Genomic DNA, 18311 nt, shown 5'->3' on the forward strand with positions numbered 1-18311 from the left:
CAATGGGCAATCGGAGTTGCACTGATCTCCTGGGTTGATTTTTCCTTTTCGTTCAGTCTGATTTTCTTGGCAAAGAGCTTTAATGAATCTGAATTTGTTTGCAAAAGCAGCAGCTAAGCATAAACATGAGCAACCGTCAAACGAATAAAATGTGTGGCAGGCTCTTAGTAGAAGTTATACTTTAAAATCCAACCAAAAATGAGGGAATTACAGGATTATATCAAAGCATACGTCTTTTAACATGTCTGATTCCGATTCAATAGAATCAGACATCATGCCATTTAGCTTTGAGAATGAAAAACACCTCTATATATATGTATATATAGATGGTGAGGAAGGAAGAGTCAAGAGAAAGAGATAGAAATAAAAAAAACTATTCTAAGAGTCAATTTTAGCATCTAAAAATAACTCACACTAGATACCAAACTTCAAACTAAACATCAGATCTACTTTACATCCTAGACAGAAATCCTTAACAGATTCAAGTCAGTTGTTGATTTTAAGGTATAAAAACATTTTCACATTCAGTTTAAAACCTGCCAGAGAAATTAGTGGACTAAATTCAGTTTTCACCTTCAATGTGGAGTGTAAAGTAAAAGCGCCAAAGTAGTCTGATTCCTGTCAATTATCTGACTGAAAGAAAACTACTACACTTCTTCAAAAGCTATAAATTTTCAATGTCAAAATATTGAAACAGTTATGGTGCATGAACCAAAGAAAATCTGCAAATATGAGATTTTTTTAAAGATTCCCTCTAAAAATGCTCATGATTATTAACTATTTTAATGGTTCAATCACCAAATATTTCTCAGTTTGTACGCACAGTGGAAACTGCCTGAGGGCTGCCATAGAGGCTAGCATTTTATTTGCGCTCTTGTAGGTAAAGCCAAACTCCTGAATTCGCTGGCATGTAACATAGCATGTAGGTATTTCGCTTCCCACAATGCCTTTTCTTTCATTACTTTGGATTTGCAGTACAAAAATTCTAGATGTAGGCACATTTATGTTGTCATGATGTATTTATTCACAATTTTTGCATAAATCCGGTGAAGTTTTACTTGTACTACTAGAACCTTCAGTACCGTTTCCATACTACAAATGGGAAAATAAAAGGCTAATCAACTGATTGGTGCACAAGCAATTAAAAAAAAATCCTACAACAGCCTAAAGTGTGGTTAGTCTCTCTTGAAATGTTAAAAACAGACACCGACGTTGCACAACAAACACCTCCTCGTGTTTGGACAGAAAACAACTGACGGCTTATTTTTACTCGAGACAAGTTGAGCATCCCATCCACTCTCACTTGCTAACCAGAACTCCTCGCCCACCACGCGCATGAGTCACTGGTGTGAGGAGATGGCACATCAGTCATGCTTCAAAAACACTCCAAATCACGAGTGCTGCCGATCGGTGTCACCGCAGCCAGCGGGTCCGAGGCGTGATTAGTCACCGCGTTTGTCGCAAAGTTATGACTGAGCAAAGTCCCACGTAACAGCCAGCCTCCGTTACATCTGCCTGGGAAAGAGAGGCTCCGGCCACATGGCGCGTGCTCGAGTCGAAGTAAGCACAAGCTGAAATTAACGTTGTCGATCGGTGGGAAAGCGGGTATGTTTAGGAGGCGCTGGGCTGGAACATTAAATGACGGCAGTATTCTCTCCTGTGGAAATCTCGTGTTGTGACCGCAGCGAGCAGCACGAGTAACAAACGTGACACTGTAATGGAGCGGGGCTTGGAAAAGAGGAAAGCCCGTGATGTGAGCCCACAGCTAAAAACAAACATGGCGACTAATCACACTGCGGCAGAGGGGAGTCACTAGACTTCAGGGAAGCGCTTTAAATAAATGGGTTTTCTTGGTGATCAAGAGGAAAACAAAGGATCACAGCTGTAGAGATTGAATAGCATGAAAATCAGAAAACATGTGCTTCTGGTTCTTTGATAAGAGTTGACATTATTAAATCAAAAACAATTTGAAAATTGAGAAATTATGACATATGTTGATGCCTTTCTAGATCAAAACAGCGGGATTTGATGAGTTGCTTGTCAATATCTGGTCAGTTAGCATGTTAATATCTAAAATTATTCTTAATACGGCTACAATGACAGGTAAACCTTTAATCTGTCATTTTGATTATGATCCACTCTAGCAAAAATACTAAAACACTACATTAAAGCTGAGCTGTGTTTCACGCTAATGTAATCTAGTCAATTAGCTGGGTTACCTGCTCATGTAGCCTTGCTGCTTGTAGACAAATTCCACTTTTAAACAGTGTTACCTTTACCTTACTGTGACTAGTGGGAAATAAAACCAAAACTTTTAGGCTGCAGCAGAGCAGAAACAGAATTTCTCTTTTGTGTAAGTGAGAGAAAAAGTGTAGCATCCTTCTGTAGCAACATGTGGGGGAGGCTCAGAGCCACCTATGAGTCCATTTCACCAATAAACCAAAACAAGAATGTTTAACAAACTTTGTAAACTTTGATGAGAACCAGCTCAAACCCGGTTAAAGCTTGATTTACACTAATCGCATCCGTTCAGTGCCATATAGTCAAACTACCTCATTTCCACAACGCACACCTCTGACATTTTCTATCAACACGGACGGTTCTGTACATAAAAACATGGCCGACAAGCAAGAGTTCACAAAGTTCGCCTTAATGATTCCACCCATAAAGACAATAATACCTCCACCATATCCCTGCTAACAAACGTGTTTCCTTTTACTTATAAACATGTTATAATTGCCATTTGCCCCCTAGAGTCTAGGAGAATATGGGCTGCTGTAGCGACGAGTTAGCCTAATAAAAAATTTTAAAAACAGCTCCTTGTTCTACGCCGTTTGCTTTAAAAGAGAAAACCAAGCTTAAGGAAAATGGAAGACCTTTTTTTTGGTTTCTACACTGTGACATGTTTTTTAATGAACTGCAACGCTTCCAATCTTTCTTGTTAGAAGGAGGGTAGGAAGAGTATTGTTCTCAGTTTAGCCTGTAGCAAAACTGAGCGGTTTGTTGCAACCCAAACAACTCGCACAGAAAAAACAACGAGCGTCGCAAAAAAGCATCAAATATGCATTAAGGCTCGACACAATGACACGAGAATGTCTCCGGGCTTTACTGCAAATGATCTGCTGAATTATTAGCACTGCATTGTCTTTTCTGAAAACAACCCTCATCTCTCTCTCTCTCTCCCCTCCAACAAGAGACCCTCCTCAGCCTGTGTAATAAGAGCCGATGACTCACTGGATAGCTTTTCAAACCTGCTGTCTGGAGGGTTTTCAGAGTTCAGATTGGACACGGCTGAACGCACAGGGGACGTTGGACTGCGGCGTGCCAGCAGAAGTGGGAGAAGCGGCTTCTGCTGTTTTCTACGCTCCACCAGTCTGACATGAGAATGTTCCCTATTTCTGCTCCTGCCTGGTTGTGTAATTTCTTGATGGCAGCCAGCTTGGCTCCAGACAGAGATGGGATGGGTCAAAGGACGAGATAGATGAGGGTTAAAAAAAAAAAAAAAGAAAGTGGGCAGGAGGGAGGTTAGAGAGAGGGGAAAGGCTGGAGGTGTCGGGACGGGGTTCCCCGGCTTCCCTCTGCCAAGGATTCCCTCCCAGTCATCAGGGCTGCGTCGACCCGAGGCTTGCCAAGGCGCATTCCTGAATACTGATTTCACCTCTCTCCCTCGCGCTCTCCATGTCCCCGCAGCACCTCCTCCTCCTCCCTCGCAGCCCAGACAATGAATAAAAAGAGGCTGTTTACGCACAGCAGAAAAATCGAGCAGCGCCAAGCAGAGGGGAGACACTTCCTGGAGACAGTTGCCAACAACAGCAACAGGGAGACCGTTTCACCGTCCAGAGAGTACGGGGGAAAGGGAAAAAAAGGAAAATAGAGACAGGAAGCTTTCTATCACAACAAGCATGTGGCGAACACTAAGCCGGATAAAGAGTTTAACGCTCAAGATCCTTTCGATGGTCACAAAGTAGTTTTCAAAATTCTAATTAATATTGTTATTAATTCTTTTAGGCCAGAAATGCATCAATAAGCCAAAAATGGGAGTCAGGCCTTTTCTTAATGATCAGATTAAAATTAACTATAAGCCAATTTTCCTTTGACCCTATCAATGGTTAATCCATTTTTTCTTGATCAGATATGACCAATAATTGGCTAATATTTCCTTGATCTTATCTGATCAATAATTAGCCATTTTTCCTTTGATCAGATCAATGAAATCTGATTGGTGAATTGGCTTATGTTCCCTTTTGGGCTGTGATCTGTGAAAGTTCAAATGAAAAAAAAAAAGTAAAACCAATCTGAAAATTGTTCATCCTACTCATTAAAGGCAGAAAATTCATCATTTTTCTAATTTATTCACTGCATCAACACGCAGCGTGCACGCCATGCACTTTCCCCTCGTTCTAGTGTAAAAAGATTACCAGCAGCATTTACTTTCATGCATGAAAGAGGATAAACTTTAACACCACCTCTCTCCATACCAGACCCTGCAGCACACAGTTATTCAATTGTTTTGAAAATGATGACAGTAAAAAAAATGGAACTGCCTGGTTAGTAAACCAGAAATCGGCACCGTCCGGGAGAAACCCGATCACGACCGAGACCACGGAGTCGTTTCTATCAAGCCAGAATTCAGGCTGTTGTGTGAAAACTGCAAACACAAAAAATGTTTCTCCAGTTACCACGGCGACCTGGCTCAGAGCCCGTCACGACGTAATGCATCAGTATCTATCAAAATGTTAAAAAAAAAAAGATGACTCCCATGCAATAATGGGGGCTTTGATACAGCACACCACTGTAGTCAACATGCTCCTCTTTCTAATGCAGATGAATCCGTTTCTGCCTCCTCGATCTGCTGCTGATGCACCTTTAGCAGCAGCACGGAGACGAGCCGACACACATACACAAGCCAACAGTCCAGTGAGTGGGGAAGCACAGGAAGGAACAGTAAGCTGAGGACTTCGAGATCCCGAGCAACCCACTAACCATCAGAGCGTAAAACAGGCCTATAAATACCATGATGGTAACCCCTAATGATAGCTTCCTATATCCACTTAATCTCTTAACGTATTCTCCCACTGGAAACGGTCTGAACACATTAACCGTATCAAATGGGAATGATAAATGTGCCTCATTATCAGCCCTAACGTTATTACGGAGCGCACAGAAAGCAGCACAGACAACAGAGACATCAGTCGTCTCGTCAAGTCGCTGTTTTTCTTGGCTTACATGGCTGCAGAACAGCAACGCGCAGGACTTGGACAGATTTAGCAACAACCTTGAGTTTTGGATTTTGTTTAATTCTCAAGCACAGAAATGTTGATCAGTTCAGAATTCAGTCAAAGTCAAAGGATTTTAAAATGGAAAAAAAAGGGAAGATTTTGATCAACATTCCAGTGTTTTTGTGGCCTCAAACCAACAAGTGTATGATTTCATGGTTTAAAAGGGACATACTGACTTCCAAATACAACAAAGCTGGAGGAAAATACCCTGAAATATTAGGTCAGCCTTGTTTTAGAAGTCTGCCGACTAGTTTTTAAGAGTCTTCAGTCGTTAAACTGGTTAAATTGATAGAAATTTGTCAAAGTTGGTGCAGAAAAGTCACGCACAGACATTCAGACAAGTTCAAGAGGACTGAATGGTGCTTTGACTAAGAACAGCTCAACTACAGACACAGTGATAGGAAGTTATAAATAGATTTAAGGAAGTGCTGGGAAAAATGTTCACAGATAAGCTACTGTCCCTCCCTCGGGTTTTGTGGGACACGAGATGAAAACAGAGTTTCTCTGGGATTGTATTACATATGTCTGATGAAAAGAAGAGGAAGACAAAAACAAAACCTGTGGGCTCCCTGATGCAGATCAGTGCCCTGGTTCACCAGTTTGGATAAAAATAATATTGGGTTCATTCCTATTTTTATACTTTTATAAAAACAATATTGTATACTGAAACCATAGCATTAGTGTCGTTTTATTTCCCTCTCTTTAAGCATTTTTATGAATTACAGAGCTAAGCAGTAATATAAATATCAATTGAATATTATCAGTGTACTAAAAGGATCATTACACTCTTTTTCACATTAATTGTGGCTCAGATCCCTGATTTGCCTGTAGAAGGCAACGAACACATATCCTCCTACGGTGCATTCACACCAGCCCTGTTAGTCCGCTTTAATCGATCTCCAGTCCATTTGCCAAGAAAGTCGGGTTCGTTTGGGCGAGACATTAAAGCGTAGTTGAACTCCGATACGGGAAAAAAAGCAAATCATGGTCCGCCTAAAAGCCTAGGTCTCGTTTCGGTTGTGGTGATCTTTAGAGCAGTTCGAATATGAAAGCCAAGTGGACTGGAAAACACTCCAAAAGCAGGAAGTGAACTACAGCGCAGGGCATTCTGGGTGTATACAACCAAAACAAACGTGCGAGTCTAGCAGTGAGGTTCTTGTGTCGTTTCCTTCACTGGTTCTTGGTGCAGCGCCACCACAGGAGAGGAGGGGTACGTGTTTTTCTAAGAGTTTGGATTGTTTGACACAGAGCAGTATAAAACCAGCTGGGGATGTAACAAATGTTGACATTTTGGTAACAAATGAGCCGAGTCTACCCGACTGTCACCCTTAAGAAAAATCCCGTGGACAATGGCGCCGTTTACGACCATTAAAGGTACCAGTAGTCAAAGTTGAAGCAACCAGTACCTGCGGCGGATCTGCTGCCGATTCTTAATGTTATTAAAGTTTTAGAATAAATCTGATACCAGAAACAAATAACAATTAAGAATGGTTAAAATTCAGGAGCTTGAAACTGTGCAGCTATGCGTGCTGAATCTATCTGAAAGAATCTGCAGAAAAGCTGAAACCTGAAACCCGAACATGCACCTCAATGCCACCAACAACAAAAACTGACAAAGTGGCAGGTGTACCAGCAGACATGTGAAAGATGAGTCCTGATGGTTATATGATACACAACTGTGCCACACTTTGTGTTTCCTCGTATGGGGGACACTACATTATTAAATATTAACCTTTCTAGCCATTTCACTTCGGGTATTTGTATTTATTTCTTCAGTTAGTTTGGACAAACCATTTCTTACCAGCAATGTGTGCAAAACACACATGCATAGTCATTTGCTAAGATAGTATTGATTGATTTTGCTTTAGTAGTAATAATATCTCATTTAATTAATATCCCTCTTACCGTTTAATGCAAAAATGCAGAACTGCTGAAAATAAAGCCGTCTTTAATCATAGGACTTTATAGTAATTGACTTGTTGTGACGCGTTTACGTCCAGTCAGATTTTTTTACATTGTACAGCGTGTGTCAAGCACACAAGAAGTGACTTTTTAGAAACTTTCCTAGATATTCAGATTAACTGTGCAACACTTAGATCACAGACTGTCCCTCAGTGGTGACCAACAGGTGACTTTAAAAGAGAAGAAGAAATCTTGAGTGATTTCAAAGCAGAATGGTACCTGACCGATAAACTGTGCATTAAAGGTTTGGACACTGCTGGTTTTAGTCATCTGCATAAACAGTTTCAAAAATCCGGGCGTCTGCGGAGCGACCTGGACGAAATTTGTGGACAGCAATGAGGGCATGAAAATATCCATGCGCTTCTTGGTGCCAAACGGCGTTTCGTGTTGATTTAGTTTGTTTGACATTTTGATAAAACCAGCATTAAAAACCTGCTGATGTCTAAAGATCCTGAAAGGATTCACACGCTCTAAAATATTTTTTTTATATCATTGAGGCCGATTCCAATAACATGCACAGTTGCTGGAGAAAACAATTTGGTTCATTTCAGCTATAGATTAGCTGCTCTATTTGATACTCTGGTACAGATACAAATATTTTTGGGAGATTTCAGCTTAGATTTGAGATTTTCTGTAGCCAATTAGGACAACAGATGACATGCTGCAGCTGTTCACTGGCCGGACAGTTTCTGGCACCAACAATCTGTGGTCGGGGACAGAAACTGTATCTTCCCCCTCAATCTATTTGTACAGAAACTTGCATGCTGGACTTATCCAGCAGAATCACTCGCACGGTCCACTTGTGACTGCATTCTGCCTTTGTTTGCCTTTACAAACGGTGCATTTTAATGACTTGATAATCTGCTGCAGATGAGTCAAACTGCAACAGTTTGCTCAAGTTGTGACTGTTGTGGATTCACAGATAAGTACATTTAATCTTCGCATCCATGCAACGTTCCACTCACGTGAAAGTCTCTTTAAAATGAGCCCAAAATGTCACATTTTACGGCCACTGGCAAGTCAAAGAGGAAAAGGAAAACGTGTTGTTAACAGAACAGGACATGCATGAGGTGATTAGCAAAGAGCTGATAGCTCGTTGGGACTCGAAGCTTCCTCTTCGAGGTCACAGCTGTGCAAAGAGTCGTTTTATTTTTTAGGTTTTTTTTAAATAAATAAACAGGCGAGGAGGATGGCAGATATCCATCCAGTAGCCAACTAATACAGCTGAAAGCTGCAGAGAGGAAAAAAAAAAAAAAAAAAAAAAAGAGAAAAATCTGCAATCCCCAAAACACCGGCCCCCAAAAATATCTGTGTTAACGCCGTGCTATTAATACGGTTTATTCTGGGTTTGGAAACCAGAGCGACACTTCTGTCCAATCAAAAGGACCGATCGACAGCCCTGAAGCGAGAGCGGCTGGAGAGAAAACTTTGTTACTCTGGAATTGTGGTTTGAAGAATCACAAATCGCAGAGGCGGTGTGCAACAAAAGATGTGGGCCAATATGGTTAAAACTGTTAGTTTTCATGCTGTGCTTCACCAAATTCAGTATTGTAGTGCTGCATAACTGGGGAAGTGGACCAAGATGGTTTGACACACAAAAAAACTCTGCAAGATGTGATGTTTATTTATTTTTTTATCCGCTCCACTTACAGTTACTGTATGTTTTGAACCACTTATAGCCGTTTTAAAGTTTTGCACTCCTGCAAAGTAAATTGTGTGCATGTTGCCATGGTTTCTCTGTTATATTTAGGTCTGAACCCATGAATCCGATTTGATTCAAGTCATTTTAAAGATCGGTGTGGTAGTGGAAGCAGAACCCACAACCCAATCTCAAGGTCTCGTGGACTTTCCCAGGTTTTCTTTGCAGACGTCTCTGTATGAAGCTCCCTGTACCTGCTGAGGTAAAGCCTCCCCACAACATCCTGTTATTATCACAATGACCTACTATGTGGACATTGTGGTTTTCCACCATACACAGCATGATGTTACATGTAGCCCAGTAAGATTAATTTGGGTCAGATCCAGCCAGAGTACTGCTCTACATCTTACTTGCAGAAAAATGCAAACTACATTTTTTTGCAGCTTTCTGTCAAAAAAAAAAAAAAAAAAATGCCACAACTCTTGCTACTCTTTTGTCAAGGTCAGGTCAAATTCTTCCACCTTAGTCGTGGATGGCGGCAGCTCCTCCAGAGTTACCATGGGCAACTTGTTCGCTTGCATGATTAGGTGAGCGGCCATGTTTTGGTAGGTGCGTTGTGCATTTTTTACATTTTTTGGATGACATCCAAGGCTGGGACTGGATGTCATGGAATAACCTGACCCTTTTTTTCCCCTGCTCTTTCTGCCGGGTCATTTGGTCTTCATTATGCTGCTTGCTTTGTAATTGATTTCATTATAATGCTGTACAAAGTGTGACTAAAAAATTACAATAAAGAGCCGCTGTATTAAATCATGCACCTACTGCTAAACACGACATATTGGATACATTTAATTACAGTTTTAGATGTATTGATGATTTTTGATTCTTTCATGCAACAGGAGAAAAAACAAAACACAGTTGAAAACAGTAAAAGGACAATTTCCAGCCACCATCAGTTTAGGGAGTTTGCAAATATCAACTGGAGCTTAGTTTTACCCAAATAAATCCTAATTCTTGTTTCCCCCCATATAACGAGAAACATTACAGGTGATCACTTTTAAAAGTGATTGAATACATCTATAAAACCCATGCAATCATCATCTTTAATTCTTTATAATTATCCAAAATAAACGGTGGTTGCAATATGACAAAAATAAAAATAAAAACAAACATCAAGGGATGTGAATAGTTCTGCATGCATTTCTAAACAAACCGAACTAAAAAATAAATAAATAAATGCAATGACTGAGAATAAATGAGACACAGGCAGGTTTCATCTGTGGGACCATCTGTGCTGCAGAGCTCCAGCGATGTCCAATTAAGAGAAAAAAAATAAATAAATAAAACCAGAACATCACACGTCAGTTCGCACGGTTTCCATCTGCATGCTGAGCTCGCCCGACGCTTTATTTTGGAAACATTCATATATACCATCTGGCTCCAAATATACCCAAAACATTTTCTCCCAGAGCTCATCGATCTGCACAAACACCTAAAAACACCCAGCTTGAATAAAACACCTCGTCCTACTACTTTTTCTCTGCAGAAGACCGGACTCTGACTCAACATCATCATCATCATCATCAACAGCATAAGGCTATGACAGATGCAGAGGTGGGAGGGAAGAAGTGACAAGCTAGAACAGGATCGCAGCTCCTTCTGAAGCCAAAAACACACAAGAGCCCACTAGAAGAGGGAAGTGACTCAACCCCCTGCAAAGAGCTTCAAGTTTAGTTTCTCTAACCCTAACTGTCCCTCCTCAGCGCACAAAGTGCCAACGCTGTTAGCGCTGGTTCACCAACTCCACTGGACACATTTTCTTTTTCTTTTAGCAGCTGACAGCATCACGGTCAGAAGCAATGTGCAAGTCGCTCTGGTGTGAAGGAGGAGGAGGAGCAGCAGGAAGCGGCTCAACGTATCTCGTAGTTCAAACTTGAGAGCGATAAAGTCAGACCGCACTGATGTTGAGTTGCAGAACAGGAAGAGAAACGACATCACGACAGAGATCCCGCCAGACTACTAGAGGAAGTTGTAGTTATTATTTGTGGCAGAAGCTAAAGCGTGCAGAGTGCTGTAACGTTTCAGAAGTGAAGCAGGGAGACTTCAACCTAAAGTCCATGATGAGAAAACAGGCCAAAAAGTATGATGGGAACATTTCTCAGAAGACTTTAAGTTGATGCAAGCAGAGACTTGGTGGAGGTGCAGCGCAGCCTTCTAGTGGATAAAAAAAGTTTGAAAAAGTTTGTCTTCATGACGTTTCTGATGAGGCTGAAAGTTAGGCAACGGCCTAAGTTTTAGCCGCAGTGTTTTTCTCAGGTCACCTGAGAAAAACACTGCAGTTTCATTATATTTCCAGAGAGAAAAAACTGAACTAAAATGCATAACATCATCAAGTTGATTTTAGAGAGAAGCAAAAAAATCACCATGCCTGTTACTGCTAAAATTGGAAATACACAAATAAATCAGGAGGATTTTTTTTTATATACTTGATTGGTGGTTCGCTAATAGGAAGCTCAAAAATTCCTTCTTTTTCCCCAATCAGTAAACGCACCATAGGTGAGTCTTACCGATTCAGAACACCTTCTGCTGAGACCTGGCTACCAAACATCAACCTGTCAATGTGACTAGACGTGAAAATTAGCCACTGGGCTATATTTATTTACATGTAAATGTTTACTAGTACATATTGACCCCTTAAAAAAAACACACACACACACACAAAACAAACTAAACAGATGTAAGTTTCCTTGTCAGCAAAGGAGAAGTACAGGCACCAAACAGCTAGCTCAAGTTAGCTAGTTTCAAGGATTTCAGAAGACATCATAGGAAGTAAGAGCTCTTCACAAAGTAGCTGTAAGGTCTAAAATATGTTTAAACATTTCTGCAGTTCATGAGAAAAGATGAGAGAGCAAGATGTGCAGATAAGGCTTAACAAGGTACAGCAAAGCTAATCCTTTTGACCGTTAATGGATTTGGAAAAATATGAAGTTCCAGTTTTCTTATCGCTAACAGTGTTAGTTTTTTCCCCCGCAATGTCTCGATACTAGTAATTTATTATTTTTTAGCTTACTAAATCATTTAAAAATTCTACAACTGGGTTTATGCGAGTATCGACACACTACCGTTAGCTAGTCGGCTGTTAGCTTCAGTATTAGCATACTCAGGGGACGGCGCATTTAATTTCACCCCCCTTTGGTTTAAATTGTCAATGTGGTGTTTTAGAACAAATTAAATATAAGATAAGGTGTTTGTCCACAGCACTTATTTCCTACTTATTTTTATAAATTGGGTATTAATCTCAAACAAAACCAGAGATTTTAAGTTGGCCACAATAATCTAATCATTACATCTCTGGCTAAAATTATATAATATATTGACAATTCCAATTATAAAAATCACAACTACACCCAMCTCTTGATTATAATACATACAGACCATCAAAAAGCTAAAATAAATACCTGCTAAACTTAGTCACTGTTTAAGTAAAGCAGCTCTACTTTAATGAGAATAATAGGTGGCACTCCTATTATTTACACACAATGATTGTTCACAGTTCCCGTAACTGGAACAACGTCAGAAAAAGTCACATTTGCATCTCATTTAAAGGACTTTAAACCATAGGAACGGTAGGAAGGAACATATTTGTGTCTTTGAAAAAAAGTTTCAAAAACCTTGGTACCAGTAGATGAACCACGTCTCGTTAATGAGAGGAGCTCCTTCAGCCGTCACATCGTGACTCTACATGACGTCTGGAAACATTTCCAAACCGTTTGTGTCACCAGCTAGCTGACCAGCAGTTTGCAGCAACAGGTGGGGGAAGGTCAGTGATGCATTACATTCAGCTCCGGTCACCCCGGCGCTTTCTCAGGCACCTCATGTGTTGACATCTCAGGCATCTCATATAGGTAACATGTGAAACTGTTACCTACCGCCCGGCAATCGCTCCATGCCTACTAGAAGAGCTTCTATGACGACACAACGTGCCTGACCCGACTGCATTGTATAATCGGGCTTCCAGTGGGAGGGTCCCGTCGAATTTTTACAACCCTCTAAGATCTTCATAACTCCTCAGCCATGCACAGCAGCGCTGAGAGGGAGGAAATTACGATATTAATAATGACAAACACTCCTCTCCGGTGCAATAACGTTCAGCCGTGTGAAGAACTGAAGCCGGGATGCATTAACCTCTATTAGGGAATTCTCCAATCATCCGAGCGTCGCAATCATTTAAGGACGGCCGTCAGGAGACCCCCCCCCCCCTGCCCTGTTCAGGACAAAAAAGGCTGATTTCTCATGGGGGCCATATTCCTTTTTACTGAAGCTCTTCAAAAATGAACAGAGTGCACCCTTGAAATAAGGGCTGCGGGTACACAGGACACAATCACGCACCACAAAGCCTCCTTCCTGCAGAGGAACAGAGTGTGTGCATCAGAGTGTGTAAGTGGCAGACTACCTTCCCTCTCTACAACATCAGAAGCAGCCATTTCTCAATGAAGGTGATAAAGCGTCCGGTAAAAAGAGGCGCTCGCACACCCCGGCAGAATTAGCTAAATGCCTCTTTGAATGAATGACAGAGAGCTCCTGGTGAAGCATTAACGTGAAGCGTGAATGTGAGTAAAAGGCCGGCCGGCCCATGTTGTGGCTAAGCTCACTTTCCAATATCATAGAAAAAAAAAATCCAATTGTGTGTTTGAAGATGGGTGGGTTGTGAGACCCTCCCTGTCACAACAAAGGAGAGAATGAACCCACAGAGCAAACGGCATCTGCACATCTTTCAACAACATCACATGGAGGGAGGGGAAATAAAAACACACCAAAAGCTGATAAACGTGAAAAAGATGTTGCGATTTGTCTTCTTGGAGTGGAAAATCTGACAGAAAGGAAGCCTCATTTCAGCCTTTGCTTTACCTTCAGGTAACGAGGCAAGATGTGACAATAAGAGCTATGGTAGAGCTCCGACAAATGAGACGGCTCACGGCTTCCAGACTGCGGCCGAGGAGGAAAATCCCTCATCCATCCCCGAATACAGAGAGGCAGCGAGGAAACCCTCTCCAACGCTGAGGAAGAGTACAGCTACTTTTCTCCTTTGCTGCTCGTCTCAGTGTGGTTTGTGCGTTTTTAACGTCATCAGCTGCAAAACAGCTAAAAATTCATCGTTCCTGCGGTTTGAAATCCTTTTACAGAGTTTTGAAAGGAAGTGTTGGAGTCAGCAAAGTTTTCTCTTTCAGCATGGAGCATCAAGTAATCAAGCAACCCCTCCATCCCCAACATGCTGTACACTGCTGGTCAGTTGGCTAAAAGAAGGCTGTTGCACGTCACCTCTCAAACATCGCAAAATTGGACAATGTATGTCCAATCAGAATGTAAACGTATTTCTATTCACTGCACCAAAACTAAAAACGTTCACCATTTTCACTTCAACGCACTTTTTGTTGTGCTTCATGAAATAAAAACATAATAGCTACAATCCCTTTATTTGCTCTTAGTTTCAAAACTATCTACTTGGTAGACATCACCATTAAAGGCTTATATACTTGTTTTATGTGGTGTAATCCTTCACATAAAAATTCTGAATTGCAAAGTTTTTTAATCGGCAGATGACAGAATAGGTATTGGAACTGACAAAAGAAAATTAGGATCGATGCATCTCTAATTTCCAGTTATGTTGTGGAAACTAAACCCTCTAATATCATACGTACGAGTTCTAATGACGGATCCCAGACCTCGCTAAAGAAGAATACTCACTTTCAAAGACTGCACTAAACACAAAGCAGATTATTAAAAAAAAAAGTGCAGAGTCTGCTAAAGATAAAAAGAGTGATTGTTTTAAAGGAATACAGTGTGCTATCTTTTGCCCCCCAATTTGAATAAATTATACCTTTCAGGATTAGCAGGGACAGGAACAAATTGTGCTCGTTTCCTGGTAAAACAAAAAAAAGAAGTTTGCCACAAGTCAGCAGTGGACATCCAGAGGACTTAAAATGTCACATGGCGAGTCTGAAAAAGCACCATGCACTTTTAGAGGTTCCAGTTATTCATTTATTAAAGACAGGAGAAGTCCACTCAGCTCTTGGCTGATTAGCCACTAGCTTCAACCATAAAAAATATATATACAAGTAAAAATATTCAGGGAGTTACGGTAGGGTATTACCTGCTCAAAAGCTTTCAACAAAACCCCATTTTTACGAAAGTGAACTACTCATTTAGCGTTGACCGACTAGTTAACCTTAATCAAACCGTGCTAAACTCAGAGTGCAAACTGATCCGTAAAAAGACAACAGTGCTGCTGCTGCTATGGTGACGGATGGACAACGTGTTTGACTCCAACGATGTACAACTTTTGACCCTTGCATGCGTTGGGTTGTCCAGCCCGTCACTTGCAGAACTGACACATTTTTGAGCAGATGCCATCAGACCGTGAAACCGTGGCGTTTCCACTTGAGTTATTGCTGCAGGAGAATCTAATTATGGTGGCAGCATATAGTCTTCAGGAGTTCCCAACGTACCAATCACTCCCTGCAAACTGCTGTGAACAGATGCTCACCTCGCTTCATCGACAAAGCCCTGCGGTTTACCAGCAGAGGGAAGGGAGGCACTGAGCAGTCAAACAACCAGAAGTAAAACTAGAAAAAAAAAAACAAATCCAAGCCACCCTGATGCTGTTTTTAACTCATTTTGGCTCGCAGATTAACCTGAAAGGGAACAAGCGGGGTATTCCTTACCCCTCCTTACAGTGTTTGCCTGCAACGCGCTGCACAAGGCAGGAAGTTCACAGCTAAAAGCGAAAGAGATGTTATCTGTGGCAAGACGTTGCTTTTTTTTTTTTTTTTTTCCATGAAGTCATCACAAGCCCCTGGGGTTAGAGAGGAGGCCGGCTCGCAACAAAAGGGCTAGTGTTCGGCCCCTGCACAATGTGCCACTCTGCTCCACGGCTTGGCCACACATGCAAATGACAGGCGGGGGACAGAAAGGTGTGTTGATGTCAGGTCAGAGTCCGAAAATGCATCCAGCACCAGCACGGTGTTCAGGATGATGAGGGGCTGTGGCTAAGCAGAATCCATTTACCTACACAGCTACTTTATTTTTAGTAGTAGTAGTAGCATTTTTAAGGACCTGGAAGTAGACAGTGGGGCATTTATCACCCTCCTGCCTCTCCCCTCCAACCTTTTGTAGTACAATGTGAACTGGAAACATGTGCAGAGCAACTGTTGAAAGTGAAAACAGGTTGTTCAGGATCGCCTGTTTCATCATCTGATGCATTTCATTTGAGTCTCCCAGGCAGCCTGAGGCAGCCTGCGCTGCACTTCCTGATCCCCGCAGCAGCTGAACATACCGACAAGATCCGGGCTGGGGGCTTGGGGGGAGGAGGGGTGCCTGGGTGCTGGAGGAGAGGGGGTACCGTCCTCCACGACAAGGTGAAAGCTTAAGATGATGCGTCCTCGCAGGGGAGCCCGCATGACCAGACACTGGCTGGAGGAGATCTCAACTTTAACCAGCGCGCTGCACGCTGGAGGATTTCAAAAACGGACCTGTGTGCTTCACTTCACTCAATGTCCAGCTGGTATAAGTGCTAGAGGAGGGAAATTGTGTTTTATTCATTTTTTTAATGCTTTCTCCTTTTTTTTTAACCCTCACTATCTGCCTCAGCTTGAAAATATAACGTCGTCTGAGGGATTTCCTGGCGGAGGAATCGATTCGAGAGGCAGAGCGGAGGAAAGAGCGGGTTAGTGTAGGTGAAAAAAAAAAACAACTTACCGTTCGGTCCATATTTCTGCAGGCTGGCGTGGACCTGCTCCAGGGTCAGCCCGGTGATTTCGTTCACGCCGAAGTTGTCTAAAACTTCGCTCGCAGACTTAGTGTGCGCATTTTCCATCTTGGTTGGACGAGGCTTCAGATGTTCAGGTCCAAATGCATGTAGTTGGAAGTAGTAAGGTGCGCGAGGTTGGTAACGCTAATTTTTATTTTTTTATGTTTTCACCGGGTGGACCCTCCCGGCCGGTCGATGTGGCTCAGTCACCTGTTTTTGTCCTCCTCCCCAAACCTGAACGGACAGCGAGAAGGTGGAAGGAAAAAAATATATACACGTCCGGGATCCGCGGTTCGGTCGCTGTCGTCCTTCTGTAGCTGTGCCGCCGCTGTTACTTCATCTCCATCTGAAGGTGTGCTGTGGCTGCAGCGCCGCAGACCGCCTCTTCGCCGCTCGGCCCTCCCTCCTGCGCTCCTATTGGCTGAGTCTACCTGGGCGCAGGGTGCCGCTGCCTCCTGCAGCTGCTTCAATACAAACAGGCTAAGAAAAAAAAAAAAGAGAGAGAGCGAGAGGGAAAAAAAACCCCGCACAGCCTGAACCAGATTAGTTCTTGCTGCGGGAGAAGCGCTCAGTTACTTGGCTGTGAATTCAACAACCTCCAGCTGTCCTTCGAGCAGAGGCGAATCCCACGTTTTTGGGGGCCGTTTTATCAAGTTGAAGCTGCCCCCCTTCAAAGCAAATGCTTAGTGAGTCGCTACTCTAACACTACTAATTTTACTGCGGAGTATAAAATTAAAAAGTAAAATGAATAAAATTGCTAGAATAAAGTCATAAAACTACAAAACTGAAGTCAGAATATTACATACAAGCAAGAATAATGTTAGGAAAATAAAGTGTACTGGAATAAAGTCGAAATATTAGGACTGTATTCTGGTTATGGCATGACTTCATTATGCTAATATTGTGATTTTACTTTCGTAATTTTAAGACTTTCTTGTTCTAATTTTATTTTCTTAACATAGAATTAACACTCCGGTCATAATTATTCCCAATCCAGTAATAAGATTAAAGTGATATTCTGCACTTTTCTCATCAACAGTTTAATTCAGTAAGAACAATACGTCAAGGAGGAGGAGGACAAATTACAAATTGATCAAAGAGTAGACTTACCAGCTGATTGCTGACTTACACATTGCAATATCTTTGATTAAATGACAAGCAACGGGAAAATTAATAACTTTTCATATTTTTTAGGTTTGTATCAACTAATATGGATTAATATTTCTGTTTTATTTTATTTTTTTACAGTCAACTGTTGTAGTATGAAATCAACATATAAGCACTGTATAGACTCAAAAATGCTGCGTCAAATTTGTAGATATATTTGGAACAAGGCACATTCAGACTGACAGGGTTCCATCCAGGTGGTGCGAAGCGGAGAGCTTTGACCAAAACACAGGAAGTCTTAAACAACTAGAGCTGGATTTTGGTGCAGAACCAGCAAGTGGGGGAGAACTTAGGTTATCAATACATAGATTAACTTTTAGTATTTGAAACATTATCTCGACTTGCTCTTTCAAGAAATGTTCGAAAATCCCAAATCCTAAAATTAAAAGTGCTAAGATTTCTTTATTTATTTTTATTTTTATATATATATATATATATATTATTTTGCAGTTTGTAG

At 41.6% G+C, this 18311-nt stretch overlaps 1 protein-coding gene across 2 annotated transcripts in view; it reads right to left on the minus strand.

Annotated features, from left to right (window-relative positions):
• The window catches only part of atp2a3 (ATPase sarcoplasmic/endoplasmic reticulum Ca2+ transporting 3), a 51231-nt gene extending 34149 nt beyond the window's left edge, over positions 1-17082 (minus strand). Inside the window, exon 1 of one of the 2 annotated variants that reach the window (XM_008428152.2) lies at positions 16636-17082. In XM_008428152.2, the coding sequence (XP_008426374.1) occupies positions 16636-16753 (118 nt within the window). In that variant the 5' untranslated portion in view covers positions 16754-17082. The remainder of the gene's footprint in view (positions 1-16635) is intronic. The other variant, XM_017308631.1, reaches the window with a different exon arrangement.
• Positions 17083-18311: the final 1229 nt, after the last annotated feature.

This window comes from Poecilia reticulata, linkage group LG14 (assembly GCF_000633615.1).
Source record: "Poecilia reticulata strain Guanapo linkage group LG14, Guppy_female_1.0+MT, whole genome shotgun sequence".
Taxonomy (NCBI): Eukaryota; Metazoa; Chordata; class Actinopteri; order Cyprinodontiformes; family Poeciliidae; genus Poecilia; species Poecilia reticulata.